The sequence below is a fragment of the Primulina huaijiensis genome, chromosome 13 (genome assembly GCF_012295235.1).
Source record: "Primulina huaijiensis isolate GDHJ02 chromosome 13, ASM1229523v2, whole genome shotgun sequence".
Taxonomy (NCBI): domain Eukaryota; kingdom Viridiplantae; phylum Streptophyta; class Magnoliopsida; order Lamiales; family Gesneriaceae; genus Primulina; species Primulina huaijiensis.
Window position 1 is genome coordinate 16,645,716 of NC_133318.1, and position 22,869 is coordinate 16,668,584.

Consider the following 22,869-nt stretch of genomic DNA (forward strand, 5'->3'; position numbering starts at 1 on the left):
TATTCTCATATATATATTTTTCTTCAGGGGTGTTATCGGATCGGATCGGTTTTCAGTTTTTTCGGTTTTCGATTTTCGAAATATATAATCCGATATCCGAATCATTTTTCTTCGATTCGGTTCGATTTTCTACCAAAACGGTTCGTTCATTTCGGTCGATTAATTCGGTTTTTGGTATAATTATTTAAATTAATAATACAAATATATTGTAAAATATAATATGTTAAATTTCTAAATGTTTTCTTAATAAAATATTTAAATATAAGATCTAAATTAATTAAACAAACGACAATCAACTAAAAATTGTTCAAAATAGTTTTTCATTGTTCACTAAATATCATATCAAAATATATAATATAAATAAAAATATAAAAAAAATATTAATTTAATGACATTTCGGTTTTTTCGGTTTTGACATATATAATCCGAAACCGAACCAAATAAACTTCGGTTTTAACATTTATATCCGGATTACAAAATTCGGTTTTCGGTTCGGTTTGGTTCGGTGTTCGGTTTTTTCTGTTTGAATTTTCGGTTTTTTCGGTTTTATCCGAAGTTTGAACACCCCTAAATGAATGTTAACTATTCCCTTCATTTTTTTTACTTTAAATTTGGAACTGAAAAAACTAACTGTTTAAATTCTTACTTAAAATTGATCCATATGTTACATAATTTGATCGCAATAGCAATCAAACATTCGAATGATGTTAGATCCGATTCAAATTACAACATGCTTAATAAGTTGAATGTTATTTTAGATTTCGATCAGAACGATAATTTGTCGAAATTTTAATATGAATATGATAACTTTGGATGTAACCAAGTGATCTAGAGAGAAAATCTTTTGCTATAAAATATATATATTGTTTTAATTAAAAATTCAGAGGTTATTAATCGTTGATTTTTCAAAAATTTACAGCGAAATTTTCCGAAGGACCACAGTTGAACATATCTTTGATGGAGGATAGAATTTAGACAGGGTGAGCTGTAAGAGTAAAGCCAAAGCCTCACTTTCTAGAAGAGAGGCGGGGGGCAAAAACGGTAATTACTTTTTCAAATATAAAACAAAATGAAAGGGGGCAATCGGTGACATCATAGTGATTGATTATGACGACATGATGACGTAGAGTTAAGGATATAGCTGGGCTTGATCCTTGCACCGAAAGCTGTTTTAGTATCCCAATACACGGACAGTCTTGTAGCCGAAGATAGTTTCGCTCGGCTCAGCCGGCTTACGCCGTCACCGTTAATTTCATGAGCCGGCTTCAGCACAAGCAAATTTCTTTAATTTAAAATCATAATTTCGTTCCTTTACAATATCAAGTACCATTTTATATTAAAAGATCTTAAATTTATAAAGATTTTTAGAATTCGAATTCGAAATCCAATTATAATTAATTCTCATTCTCCTAACTAAAAAAAAAAGAGATATTGCATTTATTTGGCGAACAATAAATTGTGTGTCCTGAACATGATTATATTGCATAAATTTATATTGTGGGATTAATAAATATATGATATTTAATCATATGGGACTAGTTTATTAATTTTGCAATTCACGCTATTTTTTTAAGTAAGTTTTCTGTGAGATAGATCGATACTACAATAAAATTAATACTTTAACATAAATATAATATTTTTTCACGGATTGAGTCAAATCAAATCAGAAATCAATATAACAAAATTAACTCAAAACACTATAAATGTTATATTTCAATAATAATAATAATAATAATAATAAAGGTTGAGTAAGTCTTTTGTGAGACGGTCTCGCGAATCTTTATCTCTAAGACGGGTCAACCCTACCGATATTCACAATAAAAAGTAATACTCTTAGCACAAAAAGTAATATTTTTTTATGGATGACTCAAATAAGAGATTCGACTCATGAAATTGATCCGTGAGATTGTATCATNGCATAAATTTATATTGTGGGATTAATAAATATATGATATTTAATCATATGGGACTAGTTTATTAATTTTGCAATTCACGCTATTTTTTTAAGTAAGTTTTCTGTGAGATAGATCGATACTACAATAAAATTAATACTTTAACATAAACATAATATTTTTTCACGGATTGAGTCAAATCAAATCAGAAATCAATATAACAAAATTAACTCAAAACACTATAAATGTTAGATTTCAATAATAATAATAATAATAAATGTTGAGTAAGTCTCTTGTGAGACAGTCTCACGAATTTTTATCTGTGAGACGTGTCAATCCTACCGATATTTACAATAAAAAATAATACTCTTAGCATAAAAAGTAATATTTTTTCATGGATGACTCGAATTAGAGATTCGACTCAAGAAATTGATCCGTGAGACCGTATCACAAGAGTTTTTGTGAAAAAAATTTATATAATTTTTATGTATTTCAAGGAAGCTAAAAGGAATTTTGTTGTTAAATTGGATAAACTTTATTTACACGTGATGTTACGCTTGAAGAATTTTGACTTTTGAGAAATGTTTTGGTCAAGCAACCACTGAATTAGCTTTTATAACTTGAATTTTTTTTTTAAAAAAAAGTTTTTGACATATGATTGTTATTCTATAAAAATAATTATTTTATGCCTTTATTTCAGTTAAATTTTGGGCCGTAACTTAAATATTGAGCTTTTTATCTCAAGATTTTAATTTGCACGTCAAATTAAACAGGTTGAATTTCGTCAATTTCAAAATACTATATTACAATTTTTACATGTGTTTTAAAACATAAAATTTATTCAACGTTTGGATATATTTTTTTAAAAGTTTAGATAATTTTCATGTTAAATATTTAAAGTCAACTAATATAAAACGTTCTTGAAACATCAACCAAAACTAAAAATACATTAACTTCATACATGCATGCTTGATTAAGTTTAATTAAATTTTGATGTAATTACCATGGCAAATGGAATGTAAAGTACACAAATTTTTATTATATTTTGTACTGTTAATATATTTACGACTATAAGTGGTAACAACGATGTAATCACTCGGATTTTTTAAAATCGTACAACCGCTCAAACACGACATGTCGATTTTCATCCAACTTGGTTTGATTAGGCCTCTGCTGGAACTGCGCTATCTATTAAAAGTAAAAAATTCTAATTCTAACTTTCGAAAGAGCTAGCTATATATCGAGATCATGATCGAATGAATGTCATGGGCCGTCACTTAGTCTCGTCGAAGCTATGAAAGCCCCGGGTGCTAGAGATTCTTAATCTCAATAGATAAATAAGTAAATTAATCTCACGTAAGCAAGGTGAAAGCATAGACTCTCCGTTTCTTTGTCTTATTTTATTAACGCAGGTCTTCGTCAACGATGTAAGTCGATGAATTTAAGATTCTTGTACGTACAGTTGGAGTTAATTAGTTTACTTGTACTAATCTTGTAATTACAGTAGAAAATATGATGTTATTCGAGCTTACCGATTTCTGTCCTCTGCGGGAGAATAAATGCTTTGAAGTACAGTTGAATCTGAAGACGCGTTTACGTTAGCTTATTTATTTGTTTGGAATCTAACTGCAATTTTGTGCATGTCTGCTTGTCCGCTACTCACAACAAGTATGAAAGCGTGCTTCATCCTTTATTAAATCTGTGGCTGTAAAATTTGACCACATTGCGCGTACTATTATTACGATGGAATCCCATAACTATCTTATATTTTTTAGATGCGACAGACTCGTCCGAAAAAATGATAATAAAACAATCGATTTTAACTATTGATCAAACACTTATAACCTTGCTCTACAAGTTCGGATATCCCCTAAAGAACATCTCTACTAGATTTCTAGCGAGCATGCATTTATAGTAACATCAAGTACTAAATTTGACTTTAAAAAAACAATTATATTGTTCCACATCTTTGAAGTCCACACAACTTGTTAGTCATTCAAACTATTTATTAAAAAAAATAAACAAAGTTTAAAAAAGCCAATAAATCCCAATTCAATCACATGCATTTAGATTTTGAATATTTAATCAACGAAAAATGTTAATGAAATCCATGCAATAATCCATCCGATCAACACGTATATATTATCTGATTGCAAAATTAATATACACAAAAAAAAATAATTATTTATGAGACGGTCTCACGAGTCAATTTTTTGAGATAAATCTTCTATTTGAGTCACTCATAACAAAAAATGTTACTTAATATTTTAATATAATTGATCAATAAATATAAGCAAGACCATGCTTGCTAATAATAAATTATATTAAGTTTCCAGGCACCATATTTGGACAAGTATGCACAAAAAATAAATGTGAAAATGATGGATATGAATTTAAGCTATTTTGGTAACAAATTTTATGTGAGTGGGCCGGGATATATTGTTATCAGAGTGTGGCCTTAATTTAGTCAACCTTTATTTATTTTATTTTTTAATGTCGGAAGTTCTCTTGAATTTGTCACACAGAGATGCCACGATGATTGGGTGCATTTAATTTGGGATGGCATCTCTATTATTGGAATTTCTCAAAGTCAATTGTGGAAAAAATCCGCCATTTCGTTAGCGGGATTGATTAATTATTGGCATACATACATACAATAATATTAGTAACATTGGATTTAGATTATTTTAAAAATTAATCCAATTAAAATTTTTTCTTTCCGAATATTGAAACAAGTCTTGAATGATTACATGCGAAATAAGAGTAAGAGAGGGATGAGTCTCTCTTACGTGATCAGACGTAAAAACAATGACATTTTGCTAAAGCGTGAACTGCCCTGATACGATGTTATCGTAACATTTCAACTAGGGGTAGTATATCGTACCGTATTGCACCGAAAATCTTATACTGTATATCGTATCGAAAATTACGGTAATAGAAAATTCATATCGATACTGTACCAAAAATTTCAGTATACCGAAAATTTCGATACATATAACTAGCATACCGATTATATCAAAATTGTATGATATACCGAGATTTCGGTACGATATCGGTACATACCGTTTCATACCGAAAAAAACCTTACATTTTAAATTTTTTTATAAATTTATTGTTTATATATTTTAAAATTTTTGTATATTTTTTTCGGTATTTCAATATATCGATATGTATCGAAATTTTCAAATTACATACCGTTACCTACCGTACCGAAAATTCGGTAAATTCGACATTTTTTCGGTACGATAATTTCGGTATACCGAAAATTCCGTATTTTTTTCCACCCCTGATTTCAACAAACCTAGGATACTGCCATGCAAAGCAGCGATCAACAAATTAAACCTTTTGAATCCCTTAGGATGCATCCAAAACCTGCGTGGAAAGAGTTAGAAAAGACAGCCGTCGACATTACATTTCCCGTGTCCTTCCGGAGGCTTGCTCCAAATTAATCCATTAATTTTAATATATCGAAAAAATTATGATTTATATTCTGATCGATCGAGTAACTTTAATATATCGAAAAAGTTCGACGTGACGAGTTTGGTACTAAAAATAATTCATTTTTTTCTCATGCATGCATGATGTGTTTTCTATTCTTCAATTACAATAAATATAAAATTTGTATATTTTTTTTAAAAAGTTTGAGTTTTGATAATTGTAGATCACTTTTCTTATCAGATGTGGGGACCCGGACGCTAATCATGTTCTTAATCGTCATTGGGACTAATTAATCAATTATAATAAACAGAGTCTAATTTTTTTTTTAAAGTATAATATCAAATGCGGAACGTAATGGAATCACTCTACTATAAATATCAGTATAAAAGTAAGGTACAAGTCTTGTACTACATACAATCATTTACAAACTAAGGTTCAACTACTAAATATCAAGTGTTCAACCCTATCTCAGATCAAGTCCGTAGTCTCCACTCTAATCATGATCTCTCTCTTTATCTCCTCGACCCTGAACCTGTCCCACCTGTTGTCATGCACACATACAAACACGGCAACAGCCGGATAACTCCGGTGAGAATAAATCCCAGTATAAATCAACGAAACATGCAATCATATAATTAATATAAAGCATGAAGCAGATATCAGATATATATCAAAACCTGAAACATAATTAATATCAAACTATCAATCATACTCGTGACTCCACGACTCAGACTAGACTCAATCCTAGTCTAGGGATCCCGGTTTTCAGACGTTGGTATTCCTATATCGACCAACAGTAATAGAAGAAACTCCGATTCTATCCACGTCGATATAACCAAACATCCAGTGTCTTGACCTATCCGTCACAGACTGTGGCACTATCGCCAATACACTATCTTGTGACATCGTGCAATGTGCCCGTGGCGATCCCGCCACTATCAGGTACTTCTGTCACAAGATCACTCGTCTAATATTCGTCTAACACATGCTCTCTATACATCAATAGAACAAGCATATCAAATCAAATCAATGCAAATAATAACAAATAGTATGTGATTTAGGGAAACACAAGTATATCCTACTTGTGTCGATCTCCCAATACCACATTGACTTATACCTTTCGTTTGTAGTCTCGGTCTGAAGAAACGGAAGTTCTGAACTCAAGATTGTCTCTGTAAATCTGAAAGGACATATCGAGAATAATAATATCAACCTTCCATTCTAAATTCAATATTGAATCTGATCAATCTGAATTTAATTCAAAATCAACGGCATAACGGTACAATCTCAATATCCCCGTAAATACCTTATCAACAGATATCAATTACAAATCATAACCCATATCCGATACAATCTGTAATCAATCAATAATCTAAATCTGTCCGGTTTCAAGTCCATATAATCAGAAATTCATAACAATTCCATAATCAATCTGTTCTTCGATCTGACTTCGATTCTACGATGTGTAGTATTCCCAGAGCACATAATAATGATCAAATAATAATTTTTCCAATATCATAATTTCAAATGATAACAGAACTCAATAAAGCTTACGTCCTGCTGTAGCTCGCGTCGAAAGGATTACAGAACTGTGTTCGGATTCAAATTCTGATAACCGGATGCCATACAATAAAATTTCTACGGTGTAAGGAAACGTTGAGGATTAATTCATGGAGCTTCTCGATTTTCTCTCGGGAATGTGAAATTGGAATGAAGATTAACATTTAAGTTGCAAGGTGAAGACATGTGTCCACTCAATTTGCCATATTTGCACTTTAGTCCCTCAACTTTTCATTATTTACAAATCGATCCCCGCTCCATCTTTTAATTCAATTTCAATCCTAATTAATTACAAAAACCGTGGAATCTAATTCCTCATTCCAAAATTCTTGAATTAAATAATCTCGGATTAAAATGATATAATCTCGGGCCTTACATCAGACATATAAAATTCTTTTATTATTCAAGAAAATCAACGTTAAACATTGTTTTTAAAAATAAAATAAAATAAAAATCAATGCTAACATATTAATATTAATATTAATATCCAATTAACTTTGGGTCATAAAGATCGGCTTAAATTCAGTAGTATTCTTGTGGTATTTTTTAAAAAAATTCTCCAAGAAAATGATGTGTTTACTTTTGGTTTTTGAAACACTATATATTATTTCATGTAATTTTTTTTAGTTATTCAATTATTTAAATGATGTATCAGAGAGTGTAATAATTTAGGAATTATACGATGAGTTATAATATATAAAAATATATATTTTTCGGAATAATTTTGAAAATTGATGAAAATCTGAATTATAAGCAATGATTATATTGTAATTTATAAAAATAAAATATAAATATAGACAAATGTAAATAAAAACGTTAACTAACATTGCTGATCGAATGTTGAAGTTTTTTAAATTATTTCTAATAAAATATCATCAACATTGCTGATCGAATGCTCAAGAGATTCAATATCATTTTAGTGATAGTTGATCGTCTTACGAAATCAGCACACTTTATATCAATTATGACGATATTCACCATGACCAATACGCATAACTGTATATTTAATCCTATTTGGCTTTTTAAATTATTTGTATTAAAATATTATCATTCCATTTTGGCTCAACTTTAAGATAAAAGTCCATATCGTTTCTTTCTTTTTCTATTATTATATTAGTCGATCTTGGAACATCGAGAATATGTTGGGATCCGAGCCTACTTTACGTGCCAAATTTTGAATTTGGATCATACAAAGTGGTATCTCCTGGGTTTGGCGTAATCCGTGGGCCGTGTGATATAGGTTTTACTATAAAATATTATATTATTGGACTAAAAATTTAATTTAAAGTTGATACTTGAATTTTTATTTATCATGTAGAAGATTGAACTTTTATAGTTATATCAAAATTTATATATGATGATGATAATGTTACAACTCAAATCTTTTAAATTGTCTATCAGTTCAAATGTTATGTTTCGATTGTTCTACCTAATATAAATAATTATTGCACTAAACAATCTCTTTCAATAATTTCACTTCTTCCAATCATTATAATCGAATTTGTGACATTGACTCTGATATCAATTATAGAACTGAACACTTGTCGCTTTACTAAAAGCTATAACTGATGTTAATAGTGTAACTTAAATCTTTTAAACAGTACTTCAGCTCAAACGTTATGTTTTTTTTCCAAGACTAATACTACTTTGCGGAATAGAAATTTTAGGGAAAAATTTGGGACGACATTGGAGATATAACCATAGATATAGTTATAATATGAATTTAAATATTTTATAAAATCAACCTTTTATAATTCCTTAATATTTTAAAATACTACAATCAGTTAAATTTAATATCTAAACATTAAATATCGGTTCGTTGGTTTTTTTTTTAAATAAAAATGTCTACCTCTAAAACAGTATAAAATATTTAGACTACGTTTGGTTTGGAGGATAAAATAAACTAATGATTAGTATGTAAATGATAAAAGAAATGATTGTGATAGAAATGTAATATATAATGTAAAATTGTATTATGTTTTGTATGATTTTTAAGTGTGGGATAATTTTGAATTTTTTGATGAAATGACAAATTGTCCTTTCTTTTTTTTTTCTTCTTCCACTCCGGCGGCGACGGTCCGGCAGAGGAGGCGGCGGGGGCAGGCCGGAGACGGCGGCGGCTGCGTCGGGGGGGGGGGGGGGGGGGGTGGGGGGGGGGGGGGGGGGGTGGAGGTTGTCGGCGGCTGGCGTGGACGGCCGGAAGAGGCGACGGCGGCGGCCGGCGATTGCCCGCGGCGGTGGTCGGCCTTTGGCGGGGTTACCGTGGAAGGAAGTGGTGGTGAGTTTGAATTTAGGAGAAGGGTAAAATTGGAAAAATAGGATGAATTAAGAGTGTGATAAATAATCCTAGGGGGTGAGGATGTATTATTTTAACCTACCTAATATAACTTAATAATTCATAGGAAAGATTGACTTGGTTAAATAATCACGCGTACCAAACGAGAGATAATGTGGGTTAAAGAAAATAAACCCACTTTATCACCCCTACCAAACACGTCCTTATCTTATGGTATGTTTCTCACAATTACTCTACTTTATAAATAGCACAATACATAAAATTTTGATATTTTAATAATATCAATATCTTATACACATAATTTGTTGTGACATAATATTTATCACGGTTAGAAGAACAATCGAACCGTGATACTTAAACTTCTTAACGATTTAAAAGATTTGAATTATAACATTACCATCAGCTATAATTTTTAGTAAATGACAAACGTTCCTACATAATTAACTTAAACACACATATATAATGCATACATCATATTGGTAATATGGAATAATAAATAGGAAGTTCACAATAAAAGAATACTAATCACATAGTAAAGGCCTAAAGGGATTGGAGCTTTAAGGAAGCCATTAGATCAAGAAGAGGATAAAAGTATAAAAGAAATGCAATATCACCTTTATTTTCTTTATGTATTTCCTTCACTTTTTCAATTTTCTATAAATATTTACGTAGATTCCAAAGGCAATTGCTTTAGATGATAGGATTATACATATATACATACATATATACATATAGAGCCTTTTCCCTAAAAAGTTTGTATTTGCCACTTTTTTTCTTAAAATTTAAAATCCACACTTTCTTGAATCAAAATTATTGACTTATAGCTCATCCAACACTAAAATTCTAAAATTGAAACGAGATTTTGATATTTATAACAAATATTTCTCCCACTAAAGGGAAAAATTATTGTTAATTATTTTCTATTAGCCACATATATCTGAAGAAAAATTAATTTAAAGAGATTAATTAGGTGGAGTAGGTCTCTTGTGAGACGGTCTCACGAATCTTTATCTGTGAGACGGGTCAACCCTACCTATATTCACAATAAAAAATAATACTCTTAGCATAAAAAGTAATACTTTTTCATGGATGACTCAAATAAGATATTCGTCTCACAAAATACGACCCGTGAGACTGTCTGACATAAGTTTTTGCCAATTAGGTGATGTAACGTCCAATCATTTCATATATTCCAATTTGATGTACGTAACGTTGTTGGAAATATAATAATACAAACAAATCGGTACATTCAAAACATCGTGTTTGATTTAAAAAATTATATCCATTCAATCGAAAATCTGCTAATAAACTATTGAAATTATATGCCAGAATTTCATACCTCTAAATAGACATGTGAAAGTATCCTTTACTTTCCTGTGATTAAATTTTTGCTACCGATTTCGGACTATTGAGTTTCTTAACTAGTTTTTGATTTACCGAGTTCGGTGAGACTACTTCCGCACTTCTATCTAAACTTGTCTTCCGATTTCAGCAGTTTGAGATTAGCTAATTGCATGAAAACAAATCAATGGGGCCATGCTGGTACGATTGAATATGCGTTAGAAAGGTTATTAACACCGGTTTTGAGCATAAAAAATTTTAAGTCAAGTGTTACAAATTTACTAAATTTTTTTTCAGCCCCTCTAAACACTCCACTGATCATAACATATTATATAAAAATATTTTAATTGTAATTTTTTCTTATTTTTTATTGTTTAGTATTTATTACCCGTTTGACCCACTTTTTTTATTTTTAAAACATAAAAAAACACATCTAAAACAGAACCCATAACACGTGACCTTTCTATTTTAGAAATTAACAATTTTTTATCTGTGTTTTTTTTTCCTCACTAATTTTTTAATCTATGTTTTAGCACACAAAAGTTCACAAACATATAGGTGACGGTTGAACTCGGGCTGCCCAGTGTAAGAATATCTATGTGTAATGCAACCAAAACTTTAAGTTAACTCATTTTTCAATTCAGCTCATACTTATAATAAACTCAGCCCCATTTTTTCCGGGTCGGTCAAATAGAGCATGGTCTAGCCCGACCCAATTGGGAGTCCTAATAACAAATGAGCTCTCCTACAATTATACATTGGCAGATTCTTGAGACAGGTTGAACTCGAGCCGGACCCTGTTCTAGCTTGCTGGGCTCATCATGAGCTATATCAAGCGTTTGGTTTCTTTCTAAATTCCGTGCCTTCGATCTATATCAAAATAAGATAATTTCCATCTTTTTGTTCTTGCATAAATAGGTCTTAGAATAAAGATTTTGCATGATAATATTCAAATAAAACCTCACGTTCATTACCCATCTCAAGAATGTTTGCCCATCAGCTTTACTCAAGTTTGTCCCGGTTTCTTGATATTCTGGTGCGAGGTATAAGGTATTCGAAAGTCTAAACACTGTCGTCTCAGAAGACTGGCCCAGGGCTTCGTATTGGTTCGTAGCGAGTCCGTAGTAGGAAATCTGATATATGTATATATTAAATGATCAATGGCCTAAAAGGTGCATTCATCCTGAAATAGATAATAATTATAACTGCATGTTGGGGTGTAATAGCAGCCTCCGCCAATAATTGCTTATCTCCTTTGAGTATGATGATCGATATATTTTGTTTGAGGTGTTGTGCGGTGTAAAAGATTCAAATTACGTTGTTATCACTAGCTACAACTTTTAATATAACAGTAGATACTCGGTCTTGTATTACTCATTAGCATCTCTGTGTGATAATAATATTTATATAGGAATTTGTAATACCAACGGTTGATAATCATGAGTAATGAGGATGTTACTAGGCCTCATGCTTCCGTAAATTATTGATCTGTTCAAAACTTGTAAACCTTTTGCTACCCCAAAGGCTATATTTAGTCTTCTTTCCCATGTAAATCTCTTGCTCTTTCCTGCACAAAACCCAAAATCAATGAACTAGAAAACGTTCTCTTTTTAAGTGTGCATCCATTTACCCGATAGGTGTCTGTTGAGAGAACCATTGCAAACAAACTCGAAAACCAGCAACCTCTGGGGCCCTTCTGTACACAATCCTAGGAACAAAGTCACATTTTCTTGCCTGATATCCTGGAGAGCCTGAACCTCTGTATTCAACTCGGCATCTTTAATTGTTGCTGAAGGGTGCTCCCAGATCAAAAGTTTGCTCTCATCATTCAACAATCCTAGGTAGATTTTCCTTCCAGGGTCATACGACAAATTTCAGGGCAAAATCCATTACCCGCGAGCTGTAGTTCTGCGTAAGTGAACGGTTTCTTTATTCCATTCAAAGGGTTGCGGTTCATACACAACAAACAGAGGTTCCCTGGTCATAGTTTTTCCTTGTACATTAAACTTTGAACCAAAACGAATAACCAAAATATGCATGAAAATCTGAGGCCCTAACCACTTACTGGATTCAGGATTTGAGTATAACTCCTGCATTAGGCCTGGGGGTAACGCGCTAGCTTCGTTGTCTTGAGGCTGTCTGATAACTTCAACGGTGTCATCAGATTTCATTCTAGAAAGTCCACAAGACTGGTTTTTCTCAAAGTAATTCCATTCTTTCTTAAGTTTCCTGGAAGTAACAGGTTCAGACAATCGTATGTTGTTTAATCAAAACTGAACAAGGCAAAAGTCTAATGGATTATATGTTGGTTCTTTCTCAAATTTGATTCGATTAAGGTTAAAAGAATGATGTTTAGAAACCTGTGAAGAATCACGTGTGTTGCCTGAACACTCTTGACATATTCTACCCCAACCTCTTTCAGCAAGCCTGCCACAACTTTTATCTCGAACTCTATCTATTGGTGCCAGATTCAAGAATTTAGTCGGAATGTTGCTATTTAGAAATATTTTGTTAATTTTCAAATAGTCAGGCCAGAAAAATAAATTAGATCATCAATCACCTGTAACGATTTGGCCACTCTAAGTATCTGTTTATGCTCGTCGCAGCTACTATACTGATCAAATTTCTTCTGAATTTCTTCTCCGATGCCCTCTTTGTGTTTTTTATCAGTGCACTCGAATACAACCTGGTTTTTTTTCCTGCTCAAGAATATGAATAATATTAATTACATTGAGTGCTAAACTATGAATCCAAGAATGAAATCTTTTTCACCAGAAGTACGAAATCTTTACGCAGTAATGATCCACAGAACATAGGATGCAATATGGAGTTGTCTCTAAAAGCCTGAATTATTCCAAGAAGCTTGACTTTGTCACCACACTTGAGTTCCAATCCGCGCAGAACTTGTCTTACGATACTAAGTTCCCTTGACGCGTCTTGAATTATTACAACCTTTTGTATGTTACTAGACAATTTTCCAGTTCCAAACCAAGCACACTGCAACAGATGAGGCTATAATCCAAGACTACGATGAAAAAACAAAACCGATATCAGCAATAATGCAATAGTACATGAAGTTGCAACCTCAAAATTCCTGGAATATTGTAACTCTTGTTGGAGGGAATTTATGTAGTTACAATAGAGATTTCTTGCAGCCTTCTTTGTAGCTTCCTATGCATTCACATCTTTGTTTCTTGAACGTAATTGATATTGCAACTAAGTAAACTTGGAACAATGCCTCGTGTTTGTAATCTTTGCTGATATCTCTATATATTAAGTGCAAAAAAGGGACAAAAAAATGTGCCTTGTTTGGATTAATCCCAAGAAATATTCTTTAAAGCAAGAAAATATTTGCTTTCTTGACGCGATTTTGACTGTAATTACTATGTTGAAGTGTGCTTTGTTCTCATTGCTCTCTGCTTAGTTTTACAATCACGCAAATTCCTATGTGTCAGGACCAAAACTTTTAATAGTCGCCGCATTCTTCTTGTACAATGTTCCAATTTTCTGCTGTTTGTTTATTCTCGTTTGGGAAAGTTTTCTAGTTCATTGTCTTTTTTAATGGTGCCCAAGTTTGGCTTTGGCCGATTACTCAAACTTATCCATCTTATAATTATATGTTAGATTTTTTAATTTTAAAATTGGAAAAAATGAATTAAGTCCTTTTTTTTCTTTTGTATTTTTTTTTTCTTCCCCAAAGCAATTCTGTGTATACATTTTTGCCTTGAGAAATGCCATGGATTGAAAGAAATCTGATAACAAATTCTAAACCTCGCATGATTAATTTTTTTTATGATGCATGAAGCTGCCACCGCTGCTGTTTGGTGCGTACTGGATAAATCACGAGCTTACACAATATATTGTAAATGGAAGGATAAATTAGTCTCTATTTTTCTCAAAAAAATCCTCAATTTTATGAGATAATGGAAGTTATTTTGCATGAAATGCGAATACTAGCTGTGTCTGATCTTCATCTTTGAAATTATCAAATAACCCAAATTCTAATTTCTTTCTTGTAAACTTCGAGCTCAACCAATTTACATTTCAAATTAGAAATTATAGTCATCGACCTAAGACACATTGATGGACCTTCCGGTCCTTCCCAAGTGAAAAAAATCACACATACCACTCTGCCATAAAAAGTAACAATTTTCATCAAACAATTAGTACAAGGTTATAAAAATCAAATTACAAGAAAGCTGAAAGCAAAAAATTGATAAACAAGATAATGACCCTCCAATTTTGGCAGCCACGGAACCTTCGAAATGGATTATCACTGTCAGCAAAATTAATGCATTGAATGGTGAGTGTCTATCATTTAGTTAAAAAGAGTTGGCAAGATATTTGTCAAATTTGGTTGCAAATTTGGCCGAAAGACATGAGGAATTTTTGCATTCAGACATGAGAAGAAAACACCTATCATTCAAGGCATCCCGAGCATTCCATTCTCGGTATTTTCTCTCATCTCATAGTATTTGGGTGTTTAGCTCTATAATATTTGTGAGGTATTTGTTCTCATGTATTAAGAGATTGTGTTCTATTTGAAAATACAGTAAGTAGTTGTACATCATAAAATATTATAATGAAAATTTTTTCATTTGATCCGTGGTTTTTACTTGATAATTTTTAGGGATTTTCCACATAAATTTCGGTGTCCAATTTTACTCTTTATGTCAAAGACGCCAAGTCAGTGTGTTAAATTTGTAAGTTTGCCTGAGGCTATTTTTTTGTATTAAGTATTGCAGGCGGATCTGAAAATCTTGCTCACACTTGTTTGATATATTCTATTGGATTTGATTTTTGGGCATTTTCATTTAAATATTAGATTATTCCTTATTGTATGCTTGACACTTGACGATTTAAAGATGCGCATTTTAAGATCTATACAATATGTGATGAAAACAAATTGTGGAAATTGAGGACCTCCCGTATGCAAGAATTTGTTAATGGGCCTCCTAATGTTGACATGTGGGTTTTCTTCGCTTTTGAACCGTTTGGTCTACTGCGAGTTGTATCGATCCGATTCATATTTTTTTATGAATTGAATCGCATTGAATATATGTCTCATAAATTTGTTTAACAAGGTCATCTCACGTTTGAATATTGATTTGAATGTCAATGTTTATTGTTTAAATTATGGAGATTTAGTTGTGGCAGATGGGATTGAGACTTCTACACGAATGTATAAATTCATGTCGACCAAGTTTGCTTGGAAATCAATCGAATTGTCTTGAATTGAAATCGAATATCTCGGATTTCCAGTCTTATTATATTCGGGTTTAAAATTAAGTTAAAATGTTTGAAATTTCTTAGCAATCTTATCTCTTCATTTTATTTTGGGATATGGTGTAATCTTAAATAATGATAAATATACCAGCCACTAGAGCTGCATATTTATCTGAATATCTTTGGACAAAAACAGGGGCGTAGCTAGAAAATTTTTTGACACTGGGCTAAATGATTCGATACACAATAGTGACATGAACCGGATATAAGCTACTAAAGATGTGTCTTGTGGTTTTTCATCGAATAAAACTCGTCGATTTTTGATTTCTTAAATGAATATTTCAATCAAATAAAATTTTATCAGCACATGTCTAGGATGAGAAGATCATCACCAATGAAAGATGCAGAAGTTGTCACCAAACATTTCAAATGAGCATCAAACTAACTTTGATAATTAATAACATTCAATCACCTAAATAGAAGGAATGAACACATGTTGTGAATTTAATAACATTAAGCAACAATATAACCATTTCACTTTACTAAAACCTCTGTAAAACAATTTATTATCGTCTCAAAAACTCAAATTAACTCAAAATAATATGTCGCAGTCACTTAACAAATAATTGAAGAATCACTTATTAACTTCTGCGTATGAACAAATTTAACATGAGTTTACTTCAAAGGAAAAAAAATCCAGAAACAACTAAAAATATATATCATATGAAAGTTAATCTCAAGCTCTATACATAACAAAAATTTAATATTCTATGACTTTACCACTATGTAAGCTAAAAAATAACTACAAACTCAACCAAGCCATATTTTGAATTTTTCTGCATAATAAATGGAATAAACCAATTAAGTAGCAAAAAACAATCATTTCACATTGTGCTAACTCAATCGAAGCCTCCCGCCGTACAATCCTTTTCAGCTTCAAGTATTTGCTTCCAAAATTGCAGTTTATAGAGTAATTTGATTCTTCTTATGATTAAATAGGTTGAAGATAATTTTAGTGGATTAAGTTATTAAATATGATTATTTTATAGATCCGACAAAATTTTAATGTAAATTAAAATTACATATATACTATAATTATTAATTTTTTATTTTTTTTTATCCCGGGCTGGAGCCCACCCCAGCCTTTGGGGTGGCTCCGTCCCTGAAAGATCTCTACATAATAATAATAATAAATAATAATAATAATAAATAACAGTAAATATATATGGATAAGACCATCTCCAACCACAAAATCTATTTTAGTGCAAATTTTACACTAAAATAGTGTGATTTCTGCACCAACTACAACATCCATATCCAACCCATTTATTTCAAATCTTACACCAAAAAGAATATTCTCGAAATATTCTTTTTATTTTACATATATTAATTATTGTATTTACCAGATTATTGATTATCCAGTTTGTTTTTCTTCTAAATGTATTTTCCTTTCGATTACCGTCTTCATATTTGCACTTGTATTTGAATTATANGAAAGAAGCCCGCAGGGGAGTGCAGCCCCCATTGGAACATATATTTTGCACCAAAAATGGTGTTTTACACCATTTTAAAACACCATTTTGGTGCTTTCTTTGGAAACACCATTTTTGGTGCTTTCTTTGGACATGCTCTAAGTTTGCTATGATTGTTTAATGCTTTAGCTTATTGGTCATGTCATAATAACAATTATTGTTATTTTTAAAAAATTGTGTGCATTATTTGTGACAAAACGAGGAATTGCTGAGGCACATACAAAAGTGTTTGCTATGAGTTGGTAGGAAGATATTTTAATTTTGTAAAAAATTTGTAACAAATAAAATTATTCCGTTACAATAAAATTTGTATTATTCAATTTCATGTATTTAATTTTTTTTATTAAATTATAATTTTGGAAAATATTATTATCCTTATTTTTAGTTTTCATATTTTTTAAAAAAGCTCATTTGTTATAACTTTATATGTTTTTAAAATTCATCATATTATTTTTACTGTTAATATTTTTTATATATAGATAAAGAAAATCTTAATTTTAAATTATTTTATATTAACATTATATATTTTATTAAAAACTTTACAAGATATTTTATTAAAACTTTTCCTTAATTCATTTAAAATTGGGAACTTGTTGAGTTGATTAAAGCTTCTCAGCATGTTTTCAAAACTTGACCGGACCGTTTCGTTCGGTCAGAAATTGGTCACTGGTCCGACCATATTTCAAAAATCGTTTTAGTGGTCAAATCAATCAAAAAAACGATCAAGAACATATCAAACCAGTTCACTATTATTTTTATAATTTTTTTGAGGAATTTTTTTTTAAATTTAAATGTTTCTTATATTTAAAATATTAAATGTTATTTTTGATTATATATATAATTATTTGGATTTTGAATTTTGTTAAAAATATTATTTTAGTAGTATTCGAACTTATTTTATTTGTAATTTTTTGTTTATCATTTATACGTAATTGCACTAATATTTTGAATATATGTATGTTATTTAAATTTTAAATTTTGTTAAATTTTTTTATTTATATAAAAATTTAAGATTTTTAAAATTTAAAATCTATTATTTACTATATTATATTATTATTTTATATAATATATAACAATGTTCTGATTCGACTGTCTAGTTGAACCATTATTTCAAAGCAGATCGATTCGATTATGAAAACATTTATTTCCAACCTCATCTCCTTATAAATAAGAGCACCCACGTTGGTGTATTATTTGGTGATTAATGACACAAATTAATAGTGGAATCGGACTCCAAGACATCAGTAGATGCTATCCATTCCGATGCACCAGTCCTTACCGAATTCGGTCTCAGTATCACTGCTTGTAGAGCACTTAGCAGAAACCAGAGTTCGATTAAAATCGAATACATCAGGAGACAAGCAAATAGAGCCACTCATACACTAGTTAAAACGGCCCTTCAACAAACTTGTTTCAGTATTTCTTATGTAGTCCCTATCTCTATTAGCTTTATGGATGAGTGTAAGTCTCCAAATGAAATTCAATAAAATTGCAGTTCGAGTTTTTTTTAAAAAAAACACAAATCAATGTTCATGCACCAATAAGAGAGCATCGATTATTAATTTGGGATGTCACTCTAAATATTAAAACGTTTGACACGTTTTTTTTTTATCCTCAAAAAAAAAAAAAAAAAATTAAAACGTTTCAAACGTTTGACACTATCTTTCGGGAGCGTCTAGTTGGACCCAACTTTCCCAACAAACTTTTTTATTTATTTAAAAAATTAAGATTAAAAAAAATAATAAAAACAAAAAATATTACTGTTTGTACAACAACTTATTAGTTACATGACAAAAATTTGTGTGAAACGGTCTCATGTGTCGTATTTTGTGAGACAAATTTCTTATTTGGGTCATCCATGAAAAATTATTACTTTTTATGTTAAGTGTATTACTTTTTATTGTGTGATTGACCAGTCTCATAGATAAGGATTCGTAAGACCGTCTCACAAGAAGCCTACTCTAGTTAAATTATGCTATATTTATCTAAATTCTTATCAATTTTTTTTTTGTAATTAATTTTTTGAAAAGAGCCAAGTAATTTTTTTTTTTAAAAAAAAATTCTAAAACAACAACAATATGTGAAGTTAATCTATTAAAAATTTCAAAACGCTTAATTTATGTTGTTTTTAATTTTATGCAACTGTTTTTTTCTTCCCATGTTATACTTTAAAACTCGTAAAATAATTAACAAAATTTTTATATGTTATTTTAAAATATCATAATTTATAATTTTAAATAATAATAGCAAAGAGCCCCAGTGGCTCTTTCATATTTTTAAATAATATTTTTTTAAAAAAATTTAAATTATTTATTTAATATAAAATAAAAACAAAAATAAATATATGGACAATGAAACTCAGTAATGAATGTTGATATTAAATGAAAATGATTGTCGGTTGTAAAATTTGTAAATTCAAATTCACTGTATTATTTATGTACTCAAATTTTTGTACTAAGTTATCAAAAATTGTATTTAAAAATTATCCACATTATCTAAAGTTGGTATGAGATAATTAAATTTTTGTGTACAAAATATCCATAGAATTCAAATTTCAAGCGATAAATATACCTAATTTTCGATTTTGGTATATAAATATAAATAGGTCAAGATCTAAGAACTTAAATAAAGATATATGATAATATAAAATTATGTATATGTGTATTTTGAAATTTTGGGTAAATAATTTTAAAATTTAGGAAATAAAATACAAGATAAAGATATATGATAAGAGATAATGATATATAAAAGATGATAATATACCTTAAATTCAAATTTTAATTAAAAGTTTAAACGATCGCTGACATGCAACATTCACGTGACACTTGACGATTAGTTACGTATGCAAAAAAATCTCTACCAGAAATATAATTAATCAAACTGTTTAAATAGCCAAAAGTTATTGTTATTTTTAAAAATTAGATATCTATATCATTCTATCATCCCGTGCCACATAATTAATTGTCGGTGCCACGTGATTAATTGTCGGAGATTCAAGCACGTCGTATGTTGATTTATACAAGCGCAATTCTCTGGAGCTTCCAAGAAAATGGCTTCTCTTTCACAATTAATCGTCTCTCTCACTCTTTTCGCGATCTTCCTCGTCTTCGTCTACAAATGGCGATGCAACGAAGCTTCAAAACCCGGGAAAAAACTGCCACCATCTCCAAGAAAGCTTCCATTGATCGGAAACTTCCACCAGATCGGTGCACTCCCCCATCGCTCTCTCCAGTCTTTGTCCAGGCGCTACGGTCCCCTCATGCTGCTTCATTTCGGAAAAGTACCGGTGCTTGTCGCCTCCTCCGCCGACGCAGCTCGCGAGATAATGAAAAACCAAGACTTGATATTTTCAAACAGGCCCAAATCTAGCATACCTGATAAGCTACTTTACGGGTCCACGGACGTGGCGTTTGCTCCTTATGGCGAGTACTGGAGGCAGATCAGAAGCATATGCGTGCTCCATCTTCTGAGTACCAAAAGAGTTCAGTCCTTTCGTCGTGTGAGGGAGGAGGAGACGTCGCTAATGATCGAGAACATCAAGCGACTGGGACGTTCATCATCTCGTGTCATAAACTTGAGTAATCTGTTGGCATCCCTTACAAATAGTGTGGTTTGTAGGGCTGCCTTGGGGAGGAAGTATGCAGAAGGGGATAAGCTCAGAAAGTTATTGAAAGAGTTTGTGCAGCTAATGGGAAGTTCTTGTATTGGTGACAACATTCCATGGCTTTCTTGGATTGATCGCGTAAATGGTCTGCACGCAAAGTTGGATAAAGTGGCTAAAGAGTTCGACGAATTCTTGGAGGGAGTGGTGAAAGAGCATAGGGATCAAGAATTTATAAATGATAAGAGAGTTCTTGGGGAGGATTTTAAGGAGTTGGATTTTGTGGATATATTGCTTGAATTTCAGAGGAAAAACAAAGATAATAGTCATATCGAGGACAATTCCATCAAAGCCATCATTTTGGTATGAATTCTTGATTTCTAGTTGGCGAGTCTTAAAGGAAAAATAACGTACACGAGATAAATCGTTTGTGTGAAAATTATCTTGGTAAAATTATATTTTTTATGCTTGCACATTGAAGGTTAATGGCTGTGGTTCACACATCATTAGCACTACTGTGATATGAATCAAATTGAATTTAAAGTAAGCGAAAGAGTACCTTTTATGGTCAGGAAAGTGCGATTGATCAAAGAGTACTATTCTTAATTTCACATGCGTATTATTGAATATGTTTTATTTAATTATATATTATTGAATATGTTTTAGTGAGAAGAACGAACATTTTTTTTAATCATATGAGAACCCGCAGCTGCTACCATTCAATACACACTGGTAAAACCCCAAGCTAACGCATCAAACAATGTTAGTCAGGTAAACTATATTAAATAAAGACCGTAAGACATACTCGACCTATAAGGCTTACTTATTCCACGCATACCTTTTGAGGACGAGATGAATGAATATTTGATAATCAAAAAAAAAAAAAATCGACAATAACCCTTTTTAGAGGTAGCAAATTACATTACCTTAATTTGAAATGCATATTGATTCTCATTTATGATAGGATGTATTTGCTGCCGGAACCGATACAACATGTACTGCCATAGAGTGGGCGGTGATAGAGCTTTTGCGACATTCCGGAAGCATGACAAAGCTACAAGATGAAGTCAGAGCCATAGGTGCAACAAAAGGTGAGATCACAGAAAGTGACTTAGAAAAAATGCAATTTCTAAAATTGGTGATGAAAGAGAGTCTAAGACTGCATGCTCCAATTCCATTACTAGTCCCCAGAGAGTCGACCAAAGACACCAAAATAATGGGATATGACATTGCATCTGGCACGCAAGTTATCATCAATTCTTGGGCGATAGGACGAGACCCATCGTTGTGGGAACATCCCGAAGAATTTCGTCCCGAGAGGTTCTTGGACACCAACGCCGACTACAAAGGGCTAGATTTCGAGTTGATACCATTTGGTGCTGGTCGAAGAGGGTGTCCTGGTGTTACATTTGCCACGGCGGTCTACGAACTTACGTTGGCGAAATTGGTGTATAACTTTGACATAGCATTGCCAAATGGAGAAAGTGGGGAGAATTTAGATATGAGTGAAGTGACTGGAATCGCAGTCCACAGGAAACTTCCTCTGATGATAACAGCCAGTACTCCAGCTTCATAGTTCTTCTACCTCAGTTTTTGTCTTCTAAGTATTTGATTTCTGTTGAAAATAAAGAGTTGAAATTATTGAATATTGAAAATAAGAGTTGTAAATATTGAAAATTATTGTGTGATGATGTATGTTATAATGTATTTTTTTGGATTATTTCCAAAAAAAATCTATAAATAAGTCTCTCAATTTGTGAAGAAGAACACAATTGAGTGCAAATTTTTTTTAATAAAAGTGTGTAGTTTAATATATTTGTGAGTTTGAGATTTTTACTTTTTACCGTAAATTTTTACTTTTAACACGTTATCAGCACGATATTCGAAAGTTCGGTTCTCTAATATCCATATTTTCCAATCTCCGAAACACAAGAAAAAGGTAAAAATATTCAAAAGTAAGAATAAATAATATTTATTTTACTG

General features: G+C 31.3%; 2 protein-coding genes across 2 annotated transcripts; one reads left to right on the forward strand and one right to left on the reverse strand.

Moving 5' to 3' along the window:
* Positions 1 to 11,958: 11,958 nt before the first annotated feature.
* On the reverse strand, positions 11,959 to 18,664 carry LOC140991277 (uncharacterized). Its single transcript, XM_073461203.1, has 6 exons — positions 18,555 to 18,664; positions 13,088 to 13,226; positions 12,888 to 12,982; positions 12,593 to 12,756; positions 12,158 to 12,504; positions 11,959 to 12,094 (listed from the first exon to the last, which is right to left on the reverse strand). Exons 1-5 carry the CDS (start codon positions 18,662 to 18,664, stop codon positions 12,365 to 12,367), a joined length of 648 nt encoding a protein of 215 aa, XP_073317304.1. The 3' UTR covers positions 11,959 to 12,094; positions 12,158 to 12,364.
* Positions 18,665 to 20,245: 1,581 nt separating this feature from the next.
* On the forward strand, positions 20,246 to 22,512 carry LOC140991892 (cytochrome P450 71A6-like). Its single transcript, XM_073462057.1, has 2 exons — positions 20,246 to 21,249; positions 21,851 to 22,512. The coding sequence occupies exons 1-2, from the start codon at positions 20,335 to 20,337 to the stop codon at positions 22,460 to 22,462; spliced, it is 1,527 nt and encodes a 508-aa protein (XP_073318158.1). The 5' UTR covers positions 20,246 to 20,334; the 3' UTR covers positions 22,463 to 22,512.
* Positions 22,513 to 22,869: the final 357 nt, after the last annotated feature.

Coding starts and splice junctions, on each gene's coding strand:
- LOC140991277 (XM_073461203.1), bottom strand. CDS start 18,664: ATGAGTGGCTCTATTTGCTTGTCTCCTGATGTATTCGATTTTAATCGA. Junction 12,757..12,887: donor ACACACGTGATTCTTCACAG/GTTTCTAAACAT, acceptor TGTTACTTCCAG/GAAACTTAAGAAAGAATGGA. Junction 12,505..12,592: donor ATACTCAAATCCTGAATCCA/GTAAGTGGTTAG, acceptor AACTATGACCAG/GGAACCTCTGTTTGTTGTGT.
- LOC140991892 (XM_073462057.1), top strand. CDS start 20,335: ATGGCTTCTCTTTCACAATTAATCGTCTCTCTCACTCTTTTCGCGATC. Junction 21,250..21,850: donor CCATCAAAGCCATCATTTTG/GTATGAATTCTT, acceptor CATTTATGATAG/GATGTATTTGCTGCCGGAAC.